Source organism: Lepisma saccharinum, chromosome 14, assembly GCF_977018435.1.
Source record: "Lepisma saccharinum chromosome 14, izLepSacc3.1, whole genome shotgun sequence".
Classification (NCBI taxonomy): domain Eukaryota; kingdom Metazoa; phylum Arthropoda; class Insecta; order Zygentoma; family Lepismatidae; genus Lepisma; species Lepisma saccharinum.
Genome location: NC_139242.1, coordinates 45,975,166 through 45,996,580, shown reverse-complemented (window position 1 = coordinate 45,996,580; position 21,415 = coordinate 45,975,166). Strand labels below are relative to the sequence as shown.

Genomic DNA, 21,415 nt, shown 5'->3' with positions numbered 1-21,415 from the left:
CTTAAGCTGGATCTGGCGAAGAGGAATAAGTGCGATTTATTATTATTATTATTATTATTATTATTATTATTATTATTATTATTTTTGCACCACATTTTATCTGTCGAATCCGTTTAAGAGCTACAAGGAAAAACTCTGTAATGTGTAAGTAAGCATATCACTTTCTAAAGTTCCGATTATAACATGATAAAGTTTCACGCTTGTGTCTATAATCTTTATAAATAGTACAGGGTATTATTAGTTCAAAAATGTAGGTCCACTTTATGCTCAGGGATGTTAATTGAGACTCGCCCAAACCTTTAACATTCAAGGCCAGTATTCATTGGTCGCAGGCCATATCACCAGTTTTACAAGTAAATAGACAGCTGCCAGTACGTTGGTGCCTTTAAATATAATGGGCATAAAGAGCTCCTTGTAATTGTCACATGAAGATAAGAAAACATAGGCCACACTATAACGGAAGGTTTTTAAATCGTTGATTTAGATGGTGACATTTGAGACACCCTGCATATACACTGATGGACAAAAGTAATCATACAGTGGAACTGAAAGGAAGAAAGGACGAATTGCAGCAGCTAGGAAAACAATAAGGAAGTAAAAACTGTTAATGCTTGACCATGTATGCACCAAGCGATATATTGACAACAACAATAAATATCAGATGCTGCTTGTAGAAAAATAAAATACAATACATTCTCAATACACGCTTCTTTGGCTGGACAAAAGTATTCATACACCAACATAAAAGTTCACTTTGAAGACAAGAAAGAAACAAATACCATGTCGTCAGAATTTAGTATGTATTCCTCTGTTATGGAAAACAGCTGTCAGTATCTTTTGCATAGATGAACAAGAGGCGTGGTTATTTCAGATGTAATATTGTGCCACTCATGCAAAATGATCTCTTTCAGTCTATTCTTGCTTGTTATGTCATGTTTTCGGAGTCTGGTTTCCAAATGGCTCCAAAGATGTTCAATCGGGTTAAGGTCTGGGGACTGAGGTGGAGTTTTGAGTGTGTGGGGAGTATTATATAACAACCAAAGGCGGACAATCTCAGCTGTATGTTTAGGGTCGTTGTCCTGCTGGAAGTAAAAATCATTCCCAAGACCCAAATGATTGATACTCTTCTGCAAATTATTCTTCAGAATATCCAAATAGACAAATCTATCAATAGTTCCCTCAATAAAGACGAGTTCTCCAACACCTGAGGCTGACATACAGCCCCAGACCATAACCCACTATGGATAATATTAAATTTACTCTCGTCCGTAAACAACACTTTATCCCAGAAGTCCAAACTTTTACTCACATACTCCTTTGCAAATGTTAATCTGGCCTTCTTGTTCTTCTTACTGATGTATGGCTTCCTTCTAGGTACCCTAGCTCTGTACCCTGCTCGGTTGAAAAGCCTTCTAATACTTCTTGAGGACACTTGTTTTCCCAGGTGTTCGTGAACATGTGCCGACACTGCTGACGATGTTAATTTTGGGTTTTTCTTGATCATTCTCAACAGTCCTTGTTTCTCTCTCGAAGTAAGTTTCTGAGGACGCCCAACCCTTTCCCTATTTATCAGCACTTTTGTGTCAGTATATCGTTTGATGACACTTTGCACAGTCGCACGACTTCTCCCAACTATGTCTGCGATATCAGAATATGATTTCTTATTGTGCTATAATGATATCATAATTTTCCTCTCTTCGATCGTGGTTTCCTTCCCTTTGCGGCCCATTTGACTTCCTGCAGCACGCCAACACCAAACCAACCACTTCCTTACACAGGTGTAACTGCAGTAAACACTCATCTGGCACTGAATGATGGAAACGGTTGTTTCACGAACTTTTTTGGGGGTTTATAACCTGGCGTATGAATACTTATGACCATCCAGAAAGCAGTGTATCTAAGGATTACCCACATTTCTCATGACAATTTCAATTGTATGCACACAATTGCTTTGCGTTTCTATTCTTGCCATTTCAATGGAGCATATGTGCTACAGACTTGACTTGACTTTACGGTCGTCTTTGTATAATAACATGTTTCATTCAGACAATGCCTTTGTATGAATACTTATGTCCATGACTGTATGTTGCAAGAAGAGACAGCCTTACGATTTCTCTACAGAACCCGTTCCTGCAGAATTCAAATAAATTCGTATCGTATGAGCAACTGCAACTACAAATTTTCCAGTCTGATACTAAATGTCTGTGGATGAAGGCAAATTGCGGCTAAAGAACGGAAATTTGTTTACATATTTTCGATTAGTTATCAGCGAAAAAATTCACTACATACCCAAAGTTGTATGCAATAAATTTTGTACAGTAAGCTTAAAGTGCAGGGAATGACCAATACCTAATTTAACAATGTGAATCATTAGTGTGGATTGTAATTTTATCAAAGATTTGTTGTTAATGAACGAATTGACCAAAATGAAAATATTTTTGCAATGTTGAAGGTGGGACATTGTAAAACTACGCATTAGCTTAACTATTCTTGACAAGTAAAAATTAATTGTACTACTGTTGCTATTCTTGATTGTTTTTAACACTTTAGTCTATCATTAAATTATAATTTCATTCTAAAATGTATATTCTTTTTTCATGTTCTGTAGGAAAGCGCTGTGCTGCAAAATGTCGGTGGAACTGGACACATTTTTGGAAAGTGATAAAAGGTGAGTGCAGATGAAGATATTATTGCGTTATAATCTTTAATGTTAATGGATGATATTCAACTTGACGCCATGACGCCTTATACTCTGGGAAACAATCTGGCAAACAGATTCGCGTGCGTTAAGAAAAGCATATGAGAAGCCTTCTTACGGCCAGAAAATTTGCATTTAGCAACTCTACACACTTTTCACGGTTTCTGTAGGGCTTCGAAAAAGGTAAAACGTACACATCCCTCATATGATCACAATAATCGTACCTTGAATTACTTTGCAAAGACCATACGCATGTTTTCAAATAAGGATGTGATCTGTTTGCCAGAAATATATCGCAATGAATTGTACGGGAAGTTGTTCGCTGAATATAATCCATTGCCATCCATCAGGACTCACGATTCCACTTCAAACTGTTAGTCCAGTTCCATTTACGCATGCGGTGCATGCTGCGCATGCGTCAATTGTGGGAAAAAGGACAGCTTGCTCTGCGACGACATTCATGAGCATTTCTACATTCTAATTTCTTCATATAGGAGAAGTATTTATTTTACACGAGAGCGCTGAACTAAGCTTATATTGCATTTCTTGGATCTGAAGTGGTGACGCATACATCAATTGTGGGAAAAGAATTATTACTTTCTTTCACTTCAGATCCAAGAAATGTAATATAAGCTCTCGTGTAACATAAATACTTCTCCTATATGAAGAAATTAGAATGTAGAAATGCTCATGAATGTCGTCGCAGAGCAAGCTGTCCTTTTTCCCACAATTGACGCATGCGCAGCATGCACCGCATGCGTTCACGAGACGCGTGCATAAAAAGAAATGAGAGGTGGAATGGGGAGGAGAAAGAGATAAAGAGGGAGAGAGAAAGAAATACCAAAAAAGTGAGAGAAGAATGGAAGGAGAGTGTTAAAGGGAGAGAAACAGAGAGAGAAAGAAGTAGTAAGAAGAAACAGAGTGGGAGAGAGAGAAAAGGAAAATATTTAAAAAGGTAAGCGAAAGAGAGAGAGAAAGTAAAAATGAAAAGAGATAAGAGACAGGTGGGGAAGGAACTAATCGATAGTGTTACGTTGCCAGTGTTTTAATTTATTCAACATTTACGTGATAAACTTCATTCTTCATGTTTTCAACTGCAGATTAATCCGTAGAATGAAATTCTAATTTCATAAACCTACCGTACCAAGGATTCGAACTCGGGGATGCAGTTGTTCGTAATGCACTGATATGTTATTAGTAGAGCCCGGAAGTTTGGCAAAATGCCTCTTTTTATCTACTGCATATATTGATAAAATTTTTCCGGATGTATGTTTCTTATGTTGTTTCGAATGTTTTAGAAGCCTTTTCATTTTGCCTATTTCGGACCCCACTGCCTATTTTTAATTATAATGCCTTTTTTTGCCCTTTTCAATGAAATTTGACCATTTTTTAAAAAAAATGTGTATACAAATTATTTTTCTCCCAAAAAAACGTTGTTACATTTATTTTTCTTCCGTTTATTATGTGAATAATTTTCGCCTTATTTAAGTAATATTGAACTCGTGCATGTTTCAACATTGCTGAAGGAGAAAAGTGTGAGAAAAATGTATTTCATGCTCAGTTAGGATATTGCCTTTCGGTTAACATTTCCTTGTGCATGATTGACTGCTGAAGTGGACAGGTTGATTTCGAACACAAAGAAGATATTTCTCCCTTTCCACCCGAAAATTTAAGGAAGTTGCATCTGAGCTTAGTTTACCACCGCAACGAGTCTTAACCAGATAGGGAACTTGGATATCAGCAGCTATATATTATGCTAACAACCTTGAAAAATTCAGTGAGGTGATCGATGCTCTTCCAGAAAATGAAGCAGCTTCAATTCGTGAAGTGAAAAAACTCCTGTGCTATTCAAGTTTATTTTTGCACATTATGGTGCATTGCCAGAGCCAATTACAATTATAGCATCCATGAAAATCTTCGAGGAATTTATGCAGCAGATGATGGAAGTGCCAGGAGAAAAGGAGTCAGCTGTTGCGGAAAAGTGCAGACGGGTAGTAATTGCAAATGAGGACTTGAAAAAATTGAAAACAATTTGTGATATTCTAAAAGGTGAAAATGCTGTTACCAAAATGAGTCTAGCTACATTAGCTTGTTTTATGTATGCTCCAATAACTTCTGTCGAAGTAGGAAGATCATTTTCTATTATGAATAACATTCTCTCTCTGACAGACGACTATCAATGAATGTTGAGAACTTAAAACAACACCTTGTAGTTATGTGCAATCAAGACGGAGAAAATTGAAATGCTCTTCCCAATGTAGATTTTAACATGTTGCCAGAAATTATAGATAAAAGTATGCGACTTCCAAATGTGCCTTCTTCGGTTTATTTTGCCTTTTTTCTCATTTTTAGTGCCTATTTTCCACATTATAAATGCCTTTTTGCCTGCCTATTTTAACGAAAATAAATGCCTGACCTTCCGGGCTCTAGTTAGTAGTGAAGATTTTGTTACCAGAAATTTATGGGATGATTTGATTACAAACTTTCTGGTTAATCCTAAAAAGGTGCGTTAATGCACGAAAACGCGGTAAAATATATCACCGACTAGCATAAAAAATGAAGTAATGATAACCCATGGAAATTTTCTGAGCACGCCAGTGGCCTTGTGTCAGCAAATTCCTCTGTAAGGGGACAAGTGCTTGTTTAAAGTGCATCCTCCAACACTTGACACACTACAGAAAGCACTGGTTGACCACTTGAACGTCCGCTTGCCTTGTTCTTGGCGTTGGAAGAATGACAGGCTGTGCTGTTCATCATCTTGTGTGAGTCATTACGAGAGTTCTCCACTCGCACCTGCTGTCAAGTCTTCAAGCATGCAAGGCTGGTGGCCGGGAATACAATAGAATTTATAATGATCACAAGCTGCTTTGTAGACACTCCGCATTCTTTTTTACGCGGTAGTGGATGTATGTTATATTCTCTTTCCTTTTTCTAGACTTGACGTGTCTTTCTAGTTTTCTTCAGATAAGTACTCTTTTTTTTCACTTTGTTCTTACTGTTTGTGTATGTACTCTGTTTTTGTGTTCTCTTTTGTTATCGTTTTATTCACGTATTTTAATTATTTTTTCTTGACATTCATTCACAGACATTTTACCAAGCAATACGTGTGCATCCCACTGTACCTAGAAACTTCATACCCTCTGTTCACTAAATTTATGGAACGAGACTTGCCGATTGAAAAGATATTAGTATGGAAATTTTCGACAATGCCATGCTGAAAAAAATAGTCTAAGTAACCTTTAAACCATCAATGTGTATTATGCTGCGCGTTGCGAAGTGACTTTTGATCTTCCCACCCAAGTTCCCGGGTTGGAGTTCTGGCCTGGACTTGGCTGTTGTTTGTGAATGTCCCTTCATCATAATCATCACTCATCCTCGTCGTCGTGATTGGCCAAAAGTGGAAGAAAAGCGCGTAAAATATCATAGAAAAGTGTGAAGGGAGGCCACGTGTGTGCTCAATCCATGGTATTAGTTTCAGTGTCATCGATTGATTGGTTTAGTTTATTTTACTTCGCGTTTTGTGCCTCTTGGCTAATTTGCGAAGATGGGGATGAGTGATGAAATGATGAAATTGATGAATGGACATTCAAACAACCCAGCCCGAGCGGGATTCGAACCCGAGACCCAGCGCGATGTGCTAACTACTCGGCCACAGGGTCAATGTCATCGAGATTGTGTGCGCTCGGCTCACGTAAACTTGCGTCTTGTAGCATTTCTATCGGAATACACTACTATCACGGTTGTTGTAGCGGCACAACAGAAAACAACACAACAAAAAAATCCTGTGACTGTTGTTGTCGGCAAGCATTAAATTGTTTGAAGTTTAGTTACGATTGCATTTCTACTGCATTGACATTCTACCTCCCTAAGTCAAACATTTCTTAGTCTTTTTGGTGCTTATTTAAACGTGAGGGAAGAATGTGAAGTTTACTGAAAGCAAGAGCTAAAAAAAAACACTGCAGTTAAATATTTTGTGACCACTTAACAGCGAAGAAATTTGACGAAGCAAGATTTTTTTTGAAAGCATCCCTTCCAAAGGGCTTGCTTGCTTCACTATTCAAGGGAAACAGGTTCCATTTGAATAAACAAGAAGAACTGGAGCTAGACGAAAACGCTTGTGTCTTGAAAGCTGAGTCAATAGGGTTAGTGTCAAGTCATTGCGAAGAGAAGTTTGAGCCGAATTATCATATTTCATGTCGGAGAATGTTCAGAATAAGGGCAGTTCAGGCAAAAACAAGACTAAGTGATGGAATGCCGGGCTTCCTTGTGGGTTTGTTTACCCTTTATGTGAGGCAGATGGAAGTGGATGATTTTTGAACGGTCTTTAAATTCTGAGGCCTCCACAAGAGAATGCCTAGGTGAGAATGAAGGGTGGTAGTAAAACAAGATATTATTGAAACTTGGTCAAATTTTAGGTAGTTATTAATTGAATTTTCTATCCAATTTATTATCATCTCTGTGGGTTAAACTACCAGATGTCGTCATTTTGTCTTGACAGTCCTGTCTATTTGATCTTGCCCCGATTATTTGCTTTGCATTGAAGCTCTTCTAAGAATCACTGCATGCTGTGGAAAGTGTTGAACTAAATTTGTAGTTTGTTATCGTAATTTAAACGCCCTATTTGTTTGCGTTTCTTTGCTTAAAATGACTCTGAACTAGACGAAAATTTTTCGTAATGTTGAAATAATAAATTGTCATGGCATTTGTATGTTTTACCCCAATGGATGTCTTATGCAGTGATTTATTCTCACCCCCAAAACATTTTCGAAAAGGCCCAGTTTATTGTCATGTTTATTCTAAGTTTACCCTTAGATCTCCTAAACACGAAAGAACTCACGAACTGTGAAGCAACAAATCTTTGAAAATTATCACCACATCAGGCCAGAGGTTTATCTAAAATTTTCCGTATGCGAGGGTGTCTTCCATGTGGGAAATTCTGGATATACCCCAGGTATGATGTAGTGTCAATTTTCAAAGCTTTGTGGTTTCGAAGTTCGTTGATTTAGAATAGCAGGTATTTGGAATGTATTGCAGCAGGGGAGTAGAGTAGCAATCAAGGTATTTCACTTCCATCCTATCCCGTTCAAGCTGTGGAAATATTGTAGCCTCATGAGGACAATCATGTATCGTACAGTGGGATCCATGAGGATTACCGTGCAAATTGTCCATCACCATGTTCGTACACTTTATTTGCCCCAAGAAGAGCGTCAAGAATTAAAAGAAAACTCAAAAGAAGCTGTTGACAACTTCTGCACCAGCATATATAAAAATCCATCGCTTAGAAACGCATAAGATGCAAGAGAAAATTTAATGAAAATAGTCATGGACAATTTGCATGATAATACTCATGGATCCCACTGTACTCACCTCACTTAGTACTCCGGCAGTTTGTTTCTTTATACAGCATATTTGCAAAAGATACAATTCAACCTACAAATGTATCAATATACGCTGTATAAAACACAACTTATTACTAACATCGTTGACCGTACAGTTTGTACTGTAAAATAACAAAGAGTTGAAAATTAGTGTGACGTTCATACAGTCGCTACAGCTGCCTAGAGTTCTGGACATATATCTCCAAGAAATGTATTCGCAGACCACAGATAAAAACGATAAAGTAACATTTTAGCGGTGAAGTGAAACAATTACCGCCCTCACCATATGTTCCCTCTTTATGCACGTTTCAGACATGTTAACACACGCATCCCTTTCAGGCACCGCAACGCCATCTGCTTTCCGAGGATTCACCTGAAATTATAAGTTCCATGCCGAGCGGCCCAGCAACGGTCATATAATTCATGACTGCACGATAATGCAGCGCACGGGATAATCCTGCGTCAACTTGGCAACAACGCCCATGGCCACGCTCTCTGTCGTCCGCCAGCCACCTGCTCGGCTGCGCCAATTTGGAGGTGACCGGTAGCCAACCTTGCCCTGCCCGGGGCTGTTCCAGTCACACCAGGTCATCAAGTTTCTCGAGGGGGAGAGCGAAAAAAAAGAAAGGTTTTTCAAGAGCTCCACGGGGCAGGCCGTAAAGAAATATCTCCCCGGCTCCTGCCTTTCAGGTTGCAAGAGGAAGGAAGTTATATGGCGAAGAACGTCTCCAAGCGATTTTTCTTGCTGGCGGGCGCACATCCTAGAAAATTGCACTTCAAAAGGATCTCCATTATTGCGTCACGTGTTATTGCTCTTTTGCATTTTGAACGTTTGATGTTGCATTTAAAGGAACGGGGTTGGAGGAGGGGGAAGAAAACGATGGTGGAGATAATGAACGAACTGGACCGACTAGTCTGATCCTTTCAGGGGGATGAGAGATTGAATCTACCGTATCTTGTTTTTCTTTTCTTGTTTCTCGGAAAAATGTGGTTGAGACGGGACGCAGCCTCTTCATAATTAAGGGCACCGATCCTTGTCGAGCTCCATGTATGAGACAGAGAACATTATTTAAAAATCGAAAGAAAACCAAGACTTATTGCCCCAAAATGTTGGGTTCGAGATTTTTCCAAATTAGAATATAAGGTTCATACCAACTTCTAAATCAAAATTACTATATTATGTGCTTGATAAACAGGCGAGAAATTATTTTCTCTAGTTTAGTTAATTAATATAATAAATATACCAATAACAGTTTTTAGCCGGCTTCGACTTTTGAACTCGCCACCGAAGTTCCCAAGTTGGAGTTCTGGCTTGGACATTGGTTTCATTTCTGGTTAACCCTTTATCAAGTTCATTTCATCATCACTCGTTCTCATCGTTGCGATTAGCCAAAAGTGCCAGAAAAGCGACGCTGAATAATAAAAATGCAAATAAATAGTTATTTCCACAAAATTTAATGATTAAATCAAGTTCAGATTATTATCAATGTTAATTGATTGATTGATTGAATTGGTGTTTTAAGTCCACTTTTTGCACAGTAAGGCTAATCGGGACTGGACCTACAGTTTAAAGTGGGATCCGAACCACTTGTGTCTTGTGATTACAAGGCGACAACGCTACCACAGCGCCATCGGGGAGACACTTCAATTTTAATTAGTTTACTAGATAAATTAGGCTACAACAAAATGTCCGTATTTAGCAATCTTCAAATTAGTAACCAATTGTCGGTATTAATCCAAGAGGTAGAAAATTAAAGAAAAGAAACATGTAATTATTAATACCTCCAAATATTTGACATTTACGAGACGAGTAAATCATACGTACTATGGCGTCGTCGCCTTGTAATCAAGGAGTCCCAAGTTCGATACTCGGTGGATGTACATAGTGGTTCGGATCCCACTTTAAACTGTAGGTCCAGTCCCGATTAGCCTTACTGTGCATAAAGTGGACTTAAGACACCTACTGAAATAAAAGTACTAAGGAAGTTGCTACCATTATTTTTAGATACGTTGCATAAGCTGTTTAATGTGCAAAAACACATGTAGTTTCAGTAAGTATTATTTTGCCATTTTGTATCAATTATTTCGAGACCAGATCGAGACTTTCCTTACATAGACGAGACAAGAACAAGTCAGGATATTTGCAACTCGATGTAAGGTTCTGTTTGTGCTCCAGTGTATTCACAATAGCGTCGATACCTTGAAGCTCCAAGATTTACAAAACCGGACGCATCTGTTCCTTCATTAATGCCCACGATCTTTCTAAATAAACTTTAATTTTTTACATTGATTCCAGCAACTAGAGCTGATTTGTTCGCGAAAAGTTTTAAGCATACAACATGATAAAATGAAAAGAAAACTTTATGCAGCAAAAAGTGGCGCAGGAACGTTTTTTCTATTTTAGTGATACAAAGTTCACCCTCCATACATATGAATTTGTGATATAGCTCTCAATTTTTAAGTTAAAATTTCCATAATCTTGGACTGTCAACAAAAAAGCAATAGTATTCACAAAATAATTTTGAATATTTCTTATGTTTAAAATTTTATGGCTGTTATCAAGATTTTTTAACAAGTTTGATGAAAACATGTACTACAATTCCGGAACAGATAAAGCTCTAGACCTCATTCCAGAGCCTGCCTTAGGGAGGGGCAACTTTGGCACATGCCCGAGGTCCCGCGACCCAAGGGTCCTCCCGCCAAATAACAATAATTCATTGTATACGGTTTATTACTAGTTTATAGGACGCTGGTGCTTCCACTTGTGGAACTAATCTGATTTTTCTGACTTTCGGTTGTTTTTGATGTATTTATAAATGTCCAAACTACTGAAATCATATCCTGAAAAGTACCACCTACAGAAAATCGTGTTCAAATACTTCAATCAAAAATAGTTAACATGCACTGTTCGGTTAATTATAGAATGTGAAGATATTATTTTATATGAAAAAAATGAAAAATCACTGCGCGTCAAAATTCAATGAAAAGTAAGGGAGTTTTTGTCATATCAACAAAGATAAGCAATTAGTTTTGACTTGAAATATACTTTACTAAGCATAATGTCGAAAACCTACTGAAAGAACGAAGTCTAATGTCTGTGTTTCTGTATGTTTGTCTCTTTCAAAAGACCATTAACAGATCTACACCAATAAATATTATATGCACAAAAAAGTAAAACAATTAAACAAAAACTTACACATAATAAAACCATTTCAACTATTTTGTAAGTTATTGTCAAGTTGGTAAAGAAATTAGTTTGTAACTTTGTAAGTAAATACCTGTTGCATGTAAAGGGAATAAATTAATTTCTTTATACATATTGAACAATATATATTTTAAAATATTTATGAATTTACTTATATATACATTTATATGTGCATGTGTGTGTGTGGGGGGGGGCAAGAGAGAGAGAAAATTAAGATCTTCCTCCCTGCCCACCAGTCTTAAAAATAATTTCACACCTTGGGGGTAATGTGCCCTATATTCACGTGAATTTTCCATGGAGCGATGGAGGGATAATTTCATCCGTGGCATCCCTTACCGGACATCCTTTGTTGTAAGATTTCTTTACAGCCCCCCCATCTCCTTCCGTTGTTTTGTTAAAGGAAGCCCGAAGAACAGTTTTTTACTGACTTGTTATGTATCGAAGGCAATGCAAGTCACCTCATCCTCAGGATAGTTTGTGTTGTTTCGACGCTTACTGATAATTTAACTGTCAGCCGTCAAAGGAGGATCCCGTCACATTTGAAGAGGTAGCGTGTTATTTGCAACCTTACAATTTGAGGCCTGCGCAGCCTCTGTGAGGATAAAAAGTCCACCCACTTCTGAACCGCCCACTGACCAGGCGGGTAGATTATTAAGGCAACTGACTTGCATCTTTTTTCTTTTGCTTGCGCTGCAATTGCTAACGTCTGTCCGGGGTTAAGAGGTTACCACACGAACTTATTCACTTTTATTTCTCCCATATTTTCGCCCTCTCATCATTAAAACAAAATAAATGGCAAGTTATATGCATAAAAGTGTAAATATGACGACTAAAACGAGGGGAATGCATTGTTAATTTAACTTTTGCATGGAGAGTTAACTTATTTTGTCGTACTGTGGGTGGTGCAAACTTTTAGTAGACAAGCGATCTCTTACCATACTTATTTTTGATGTGCAGAGTTGTCAACACAGCGCGCTACGACGCCAAGGGTGCCGGGTTCGAATCCGACCTGGGCATGGATGTTCTTCGTGACTGTCCCTACATACATTTCATCATATCATCAATCATCCTCATCTTCGCGATTTCCCAAAAGTGGCAGAATTTCGAAGTGAAATAAACCAAACAATTAAAGTTTAAGTTCTTTTTGCACCGTTTTTCTTTCACTTTTGGCTAATCGCAACGACGAATATGAATCATGATTGTTGAAGTTTCACTTTGCTTAAAGCAAAGTGAAATAGTTTTTTTGGGGGAAGGGTCAAAATCAGTGTGGGAAATTTACACTTCGAGTAAAGACACACATTGGACTTTTTAATGTTTACTTAGTGGATTACTAAGTTAAATTAGTTTCTCTTTGTCCGTGATACTTGTGTATGTGACCCCTGTGTAAATTTGTTGAGGCACCATATCAGTGAGACTTTATGACTTGTTTCCGCCATATTATGTTTTTGAATTGTGGTATTGTGATGTGTGGCCAGATGCCTCTGTAGGTTTTTTCCTCCAGTGCTTTCAGATTGTCCTGTGTCAGAATGTCGGTTATAAAGCATCTAGCCCCGAAACACTGTAAACAAAATTGCAGCTGCAGAATGAGCTTTATCATCCTTTTTAGTCGCGTCTCGATTTATAAACGTTCGTCTCGGTCTCGTCTCGAATCTCGCTGACCCCCGTCGCGGAGTGGTTAGCACATCGCGCTACGACGCCACGGGTCCCGGGTTCGAATCGCCGCCTTGGCAAGGATGTTTGTGAGTGTCCATTCATCAATTTCATAATCTCATCCCCTCTTCACAAATTAGCCAAAAGTGGCACAAAAAAGCGAAGTAAAATAAATCAAATGAATCGTCTCGAATCTCGAAATGTACAGGAAAAACAACAGATACAGCTTGTCACTGCACAAACTTGACAGCATGTAGAGGTCATTGAGTTAAACAGTTTTTGTTAATAATGCTCTTTTCTGTTTGGTAAATGATTTACTTTTATGTAGAAACTCATGAGCAAGCTGCATTCAAGCTGGCAATCATGTGTGCATATATTTACACATATCTGCAACAACAATAATTTATTCAATTGTGAAGTTGAAAGTTCGCAGCTCAATGCAGACAATGGCCGGTGACGCGCAGATGCACAGGGAATGGGGATGTTTTGATTTGTTCTGAATGTTTATTTATGGTGTTCTTTCCTTAGTTTTTTTTTTTTTAAATTATAGGGATTGTGTGTTGATGGAAGTCAATGTGAAAACAAGGTTAGTTATGTATAAGCAAGTGTTCATTTATTTTAAACGAGAGTCTTGAGGTTTTGTTAATCAACGCGTGCTGCAAGAAACAACTGCGGCGTTTTTTTAAATTCATATCCTTTTTAAAAACCACTTTGATATTAATTCCGAAAAATTACATCTGTTTAGATATTTATGATGGTTTAAGGGCACTACAAACATGTTTTCGATCGCAGAAATCTAGACAACAGAAAAATCAAACCACAAAGCTTCACTTGAGCCCCCTGGAAAGAATTCTAAACATATGCAATTTTTCAGAATTTGGAAATATCATATCAGTTTTTTCGAAAACAACTTTGCCAAAGATCCAGCGGTCCTGATAGGAATCAATTTTATCTGGAAATGCGACTTCCGTATAAGCCGAAGGCGAAGGTAGTTGAAAGTAACTATCGAATAAAATGTCAGCCTTGTATTATCCTTAACATCGTATTGTATGTTGAAATGCTATGTATATTTTCGCAGATTTGTTCGGTTTACTTTTAACCTAAAGAATAAAAACAACAGGTCCTACCTTGGTTAACATTGCGAGTCCATCTTTTAAGTCCTTTCTCTCTCATCCAATCCCCTCCACGATATAGCGACCGAACGTACCACCAACAAAACGTACCTACCACCTGACCGGCTACATGCGAAGAGTCTTGTAATGAGTCTTAAAATATTTGCGATGTGACAAAACGTACCACTTGATGGGACGGCAACAAAAATCATTTACCGAAATTACGATTTTCTCTAGTTTTGCTGATTTCCATCACACTGTATCCAGGGTTTGGACTGGCAAAATTACTATATAATGTATATATAGCTATTTTGGCGTGTTTAAAATCAGCTGTGGCTAAGTTGTCGTCCACATTTTTTTCTTTTTCGTCTTTTTTTCAATCTTTAGTTAGTTATGTCAGTTTCTAACCTAACCTAACCTAACCTCATTTTTGTCGTGTAGGTTGCCTAGAGTATCGTTGTAAATCTTGGTAATTGGCGTGTCTTCCTCTCGAACCCTTTTCTTCGCCTCTTGCATTCGCTTCTTCACATCTAACTGAGCATCATTCGGGACTCCACAAACGGGTGGCAGATAGCGCACCGTATTGGAATGTCTTGACATGTTCAAGCTTTTATCTGAGTGGTACGTTTCGTCGCGAAAACCCTAGTGGTGAGTTTGGTCGCTGGTACGTTCTGTCGGGACACCCCCTCCACATGTATTTCTTTTATCGTCTTCTCTTTCTATTTCCTGGCGGAATCTAGTCCATAGTACTTTCTTTGGCAGTCTGTCTTATAGCCAGTGATTAATCCAAACACCCCCAAATTCCCCCAATTTATGGTCATTTTGGCTCTAAATTTACCCTTGCACCCCTAAATATAAACGTACACCCCCAGATGGAAAATTCTAGCCAAACCCTTGCTTCTCTTCACGTGTCCGAAATATTTGAGCAGTTTCGATTTAACAAAATCCATCGTGAAATGCTACATATTTATTCGCGAGATTCTTGCAGAGGGGTTCCAAATATCCATTTTTATTGCTCATGATTTTGATACAGTCGTTTTTCTGAAAATGTAAATTATGTTGTTGTTTTTTTAAAGAAAATATATTTATGCGAGACACTTATACGGTTTTCTCAAAAACATTCTGCAAATGTTATCAACGTTACCACATTTAATGCACTCTTAGAAATATTCTACAAGGTCTATATATACAATTTTGCCAAGTTGAGAGACCACGCCCAGTCAAGTTGTGTTTGTGCAGGTGCGGCTAGTCTAATTGCTATGTGGACCGTAAAAGAAAAAAAGTGTATTATTTTCCGAAGCTAACCACCCATATGTGATGCTACGCCGTTAGTCACGTACTTTGAAAGCATACTTATCCTACACTCTCTCTACCAGAGCTATAATGTTATTTTTTTCTACTTCATGCCTTGCTGCTGCTTGGCTCCGTATTAGGAACCCGTCTTCTCAGTTCGCCAGACTAGTTTTTACTCCTCTCCTATCTCGTTTCTCGCTTCTTCTTCTTATTTTTTTTTCAATATTTATTTTTAATGCCTACACACGAACTTGATAAACGAGTTTGCTGGCTAAGGTTTACAAGGAAAGCTAGTTTCGGGCGACAGGATCTCATTACGAAAATATTACACGGTCTGGCTACCCTTCTGGTAATGACAGTAAGCACTTTCCAAGTGGCTACAACTTCAGTTACGTCAACATGGAGGATGAAGGAGTGCGTTTCACCCCTCTCTCCCGGACACACACACTTCCCGCTATACCGTCACATTTCTGTTTCTAGTATGAATAAATACTGTTCCGAAAACTAAGAGGATGAACGAATTGAAAAGGGAGAGGGGCTGGTTTGATAATGTCACGGCCAGGCAACGAAACTGTTTGCAATTTGGTATATTTTCTTGGCACCTAAAAGTATACTCGCACGATAGAATTTCTCTCTTTGAAATTTCTAAACTTTGGAATTAGTCCTTATCTTCGTGTTCGAGTGGTTACCGAGATAATTTATTTGAAAAATATCAAAATTTTACATCCATTCCTCCAATATATTACACGAGCGTGAAATCGTTAAATTTGGTTGGTATAAAGACCGCCGTGTGCATAGATCAAGAATGAAATTGATTCAGCTGTTTAGTAACATTTTAATAGTTATTATTGTTGTTATGAAACAGATGACAGTTAAACTTTCAAATATTTTTCTTAAAGGTTCGAAAGCAGCTATTAATATCATGCGCCGTAGTTCTCTTACCTGTTGCGTTCTTTCATTCATTTTTTTTAGACCCTGGTATTTTTTTTAAAAAAAATTTAAGTATACAAATTATTAAATTGTGAACTTCCATATATTATTCTTTTCAGAAAAATCAGATTAATTATTGTATGAAGTATCTCATTGTAGTTTTAAACTTTTCTTCTCCACAAGTATTAGGAACTAAAAAGACAACAAATGCTGACACGCACAACATAAGGTATCGAAACAAATATCGGTAAAGTAATAAGGGATTGCAGAATCCATCTCCTTAATTCATTTTCAGAACTCTTCCAAACACTCAGTTCTTAACTCTCGTTTATATAATTGCATAACTATTACATAATTGGTCCAATATGTTTACTAAACCGGCGGAAGTAGTTTCTAGGAAAGCGTGTTCAAATCAGAGTTCCAAATCTCGAATCCTGGATGTGATATTCCAATCCTCGTTCCGAATCCCAAATCTTGGGTGTGATATTCCAATCCTCAATCCCAATCCCAAATTCTGGTTGTGATATTCCAATCCTAAATCCTGTGTTTGATATTCCAGTACTGGAACCAATATCCGAATCTCAAATGCTAGATCTGATATTCCGATCGTCCTATTTTGATCTGCTTACCCCTTCTTATACACGGCCCTAATTGTTTGGCTTTACTCCAGAAACTGGTCGAGAGGGCATTGAACAGAAGGCGGGACTCTGCTATATATTTATCTTCTGGTATCTTCCTATTGAGCTTTGGGTCACGTAAGCGAGAGCACGATTGGGATAAAGTGGAGGATCTATTCAACTTTTTTGCTGATATAGAAACCTCGTTCAGCAGGTTCGATGGACAACTCTAGCTTCAAGAAAAAAAGATCTCGCGTAATGCGTGCTTATAATTCAGACGACGACGTATCAACGCGCAGAAATGCGTAGCACGTGTACACTCGACCACCACGTGATTGGGATTTTACGTTTGTCTTATTTCTGCAACTGGGTTAACTGTGAGGATGGGATGACAGATTCTGATGAAAGAGTACCACAATTATTCATCTCTATGATCCGGTCTGTAGGTTGTATGACTCCCATGCAGGAGACTTTCTCTATTCTCATCTCTCTCTTTATAAATTTCCTTCTCTGCTTCTTTCTCTCTCTCTCTCTCTCTCTCTCTCTCTCTCTTATCATCTCTCTCTTTATAAATTTCCTTCTCTGCTTCTCTCTCTCTCTCTCTTTTGTCTTGCGTCTTTGTTCGATTTCCGGGGTGGATGTGTTTCCTGACAGTGTTAGCATAAGACGCCCGTGGGACTCGCCCAGCTTTTAATCAATGTCTACCTTGGATCAATCCAGTGTGTAGGGCAGCCAGAGTGGAGTACTGATCATGGCCGATATCGAGAATGTACAAAACCTTACCCCCATGTGCCTTAATCACTCGATGCAATACCCAAGGTATAGGACTTTTCATTATTTTTCAAATGACGTACGAACCTTGCCTCCTCTGCCTCACTATAAGTTCGAAACTGAAAAGGAAACACACACACAAACACAGAGAGAGAGAGAGAGAGAGAGAGAGAGAGAGAGAAAAGAGATCCTTAGTGTACGGATTAAGGAGATACGTAGTTCGAACTTGGTAAGTCTGTCTGTGTCATCTTTGTCATCACTTAGATGTTAGATTTTTCATCATTTTGTTCTTTTAAGTCGTTCTTATTACTCCCTTCATTATTTTATTGGATCTTCTAGTAACAGTGAATATCATTATTTCACCCAGTGCACATAAATTGCTGATAAAATGATAACTGACGAGTCAAGTGTCTTCTATCGTAAAAGCCGCCTTTTTTAAAACCAGTTTCCCCTTAGATATTTGGTGCTCTTGAACTCACTTCAAATAGCAGAACCTATTTCAGATTAGGAAGGGATGGATATATCTTCCTCTTAAAAGTGCTGCCCACTGGTACTATGGCATGGACCCATGCGTGATAAGCGGCACAGAACAACAACAGAACTTAGTCTAGCGGGGCATAACAGATTGAAACCTGAACATCATTTCACCCGACAATATTACAACCAAAACAAGATTTCACTGCCTGGACTGTTGAAAAACAGAGCAATTGAATTTCAGAATGATTAAAGATCTAGGAACGGATCAAATGAATGAATGAGCGACTTAAAATTTGTGGCCGCGTCGGCACACATGAACATTTTACACCCTTCAAGGTATACGAGGAAAAAATTATATTATCTAAAACCCTTACTTAAATGTAAAAAGGGATGTAAAGAGTCCCTTAAAAAAAGGTTAAAAGTGTAAGGTTGAAAAGGGACATGCACAACACATTAAAAATTAAAAGCGAGACTAAAAACTTCTTCAAAAGCAGTGTGAGAGGCCTGCAGCTCTCGAAAAGCTAAAAAAAAAAAAGCTGTTAAAACACTTGTCATCATCTCCCAACGTGGATGATAAACAGTTGGAATGATTAAAAGTTTGCCTGAGGAAAGTAAATATGGTGCATTTGATAAGAATATGTCGAACACTTAAAACAACATTGCATACGCGACACATTGGAGGGTTCAGCCCTTGCAAGAAATTGAGACGACTGTGTCCAATCAGAAGTCGTGTTAAAATGACTTCTTCCCGACTGGAGAAAAGGTAGTAAGAGGAACGCCATGTGCCATGGTGGGCTTCATAGCGCGAAGCTTGTTCCCCCTTACCTCGTCTCATTTTTCCTGCCAAATATCAAGAAGGGAGGAACGAAACATTCTGCAGAGCCCTGACTGGCAGAAGATGGACCAGAACGACAGTTGTTTCTAGTTTTATTCTGAATTTTAATTTTGAGATGACTCCATATTTCTTGAACCTTGCCGGTTCTTTTTGTTTGTGGTAAAGGCTGTGATCGTTTTCTGTCCTGGAGGACCACAACAACATAAGATCTGTAGTAAACGAAAGGTAGACGTTGGAATAGAATACTGCAGAAGGCACACGATTGTATCTGTAGAAACGAGGTCTTGATTTTCAAGAGAACGTTATTGTTGCACTTACGCTGTTGCTAATATGTGAATGTTTTTGAACTCAACGGTATTGTTTTTATTAAATTCTTTTTAGTCATACATGTCAAGTCCACGCCCCAAATTTACCGTATTTCTTCGAATCCAAGACTCCATTGAATACAAGGCGCACCTTATTTATTGCTTCAGCTGTTGAGACAAAAAAATATTTCTAAATTTCCAACCTCCAATAGACATCCCACTTACAGTAAATTGTTCACCAGCTATGCGGTTTTCAAATTCTTCGACATAACAAAAATAACGTTACGTTTAAATGCTGCATGATGTGATTGATGATGCTGTTTTTTAGTTTTAATATCCGTTTCATGTGTATTATACTTTACACAGCTGACTGACCGACTATCTCTTTACTGCAAATACCACAATAATAAACCTTCTTACTTTTCCCCCCTTTGTACTTCACTTCTGAAACTAGACTGACTCCTTGTGAAATGTTGATAGTTGTTGATGGTTGTAACCCAACAAAATTTATCAATACCGGTATTTTGGTAAAGGGTCGAGGATAAAACTTGATTAATTAAATTGGCAAATATTCCATTCTATATTACACTAATACCGTGGTATTACACATATATACTTGAATCCAAGACGCACCTAAATTTTCAACATCCAAAACTCGAAAAAAACAGGTGTCCCTTGGATTCGAAGAAATACGGTATTGAAATTCGAAGTAAAAGAAAAAATGGTGATTAGAAAAAGGGCGAAGAACGCTACAGGGTGTTCGATGATGAAGGATAAAAAAGCAAGGTATTGGATGATGAGAATACCAAGCCGGTCATGCACCGTCACTGATAGCTCGAGGTAATACGTATCTATCCGCTTCGCACGTACAGACGTCCCTGTCAATGCATCAGTCAGTGGTGTAAGTTTCTTTTCGGCTCTTGGCTGCAGATGGCTGGGGAATCGGAAGCGTCACTTGGCAGGACAAAAAAACCCGTCCGTCTTGTCATCTCTTCCAAATCTCGCGTCAGAAGGAAACTAATGAAGGACCACATTCTTTGGGATTTTTTTTTCCAGACAGGGAACATATATATACGTCAACCGTCTCAACTGAAAGGTAGTATTTGATGATTTGGTTCGACCTCTGTGGTCTGTGTCGAGAGGAGGTGTAGGGTAGTTGACTCCCCTCCTCCTATCTTGTTGCACGTATCCACATTTCTTGGGGTAGAATTCTGTTAGTTTTCTACAAAAGAATGCTCTATAACTATTCTGTGAGAGTGAAATTGATGTAAACAAAACCATGATTTCTGAGAGACAATCTTTTTTCTATTTAATAGTTCGGTTCTTATCTTGTCCCATAAGGTAAGTGTTTCTCAACTGCCGGACTGCGGCCACGTACCGAGCCCTGGTATTAATTATACGGTGCCACGGGAGCTTGTGAAATTTGTTATTTTAGTTTGCGCAGCAATTTTCATTGACGTACAGTTTATAGTGCAAATATTCTCATTAATTGGAACTTTTGGGCGTTCAAAATGCAACATGCCAATGAAAACCAGTGCTTACCAAATTAATTTAATGAATTTGTCTTGCGGAAACTACATAAATAATTTCATTAGATCACGTTGTTTGACTACTAATTTAAACAGTTTTATAGAAGGTGGCGCAAAAGTCATCACCTGATTTTCTTGGCCTATAGCTTGAGTTTTAAATTAAACAAAGTAGGTTTTTTTTGTTAAACTTTTATTGATACTTGTAAGTTTTATGTCCTCAATGTTTAAAGATAACATCCAATAAATGATTACCATTCGAATTGATGCAAATTTTGGCTCTTTTTATTGCGTTGGTGGTGTTGGAAAGAATCTGCGGGGAAATGTTTTCAAATCCCCAAAGGAAAAAATCTGGCGCGCGCAAATCGGGGGACCTGGTCGGCCATGGCAAATCACCAAAACGGGATACTACTCTGCCCGGAAAAGTGTCACGCAAAAGAGCTAATGTTTCGCGGGCTGTATGTGGGGTATGCTTATTCATTTTCGCACACAATAAATTTTGTAAGTATCTTCTATTTAACTGACAAAACACTACTGATATAAACAACAAGATGTCAAAATAAAGGTCAGTTCAAATAGGATGATGACTTTCGCGCCATTTGTTATTTGTCAACAAGC

The 21,415-nt window shown here is 38.2% G+C and overlaps 1 protein-coding gene across 1 annotated transcript in view; it reads left to right on the top strand.

The window, feature by feature from the left end:
- The window catches only part of fng (Fringe glycosyltransferase), an 81,452-nt gene that overhangs the window by 24,741 nt on the left and 35,296 nt on the right, over positions 1–21,415 (top strand). The window contains exon 4 of the mRNA XM_083134946.1: positions 2,609–2,668. Within this exon, the coding sequence (XP_082991072.1) occupies positions 2,609–2,668 (60 nt within the window). The remainder of the gene's footprint in view (positions 1–2,608; positions 2,669–21,415) is intronic.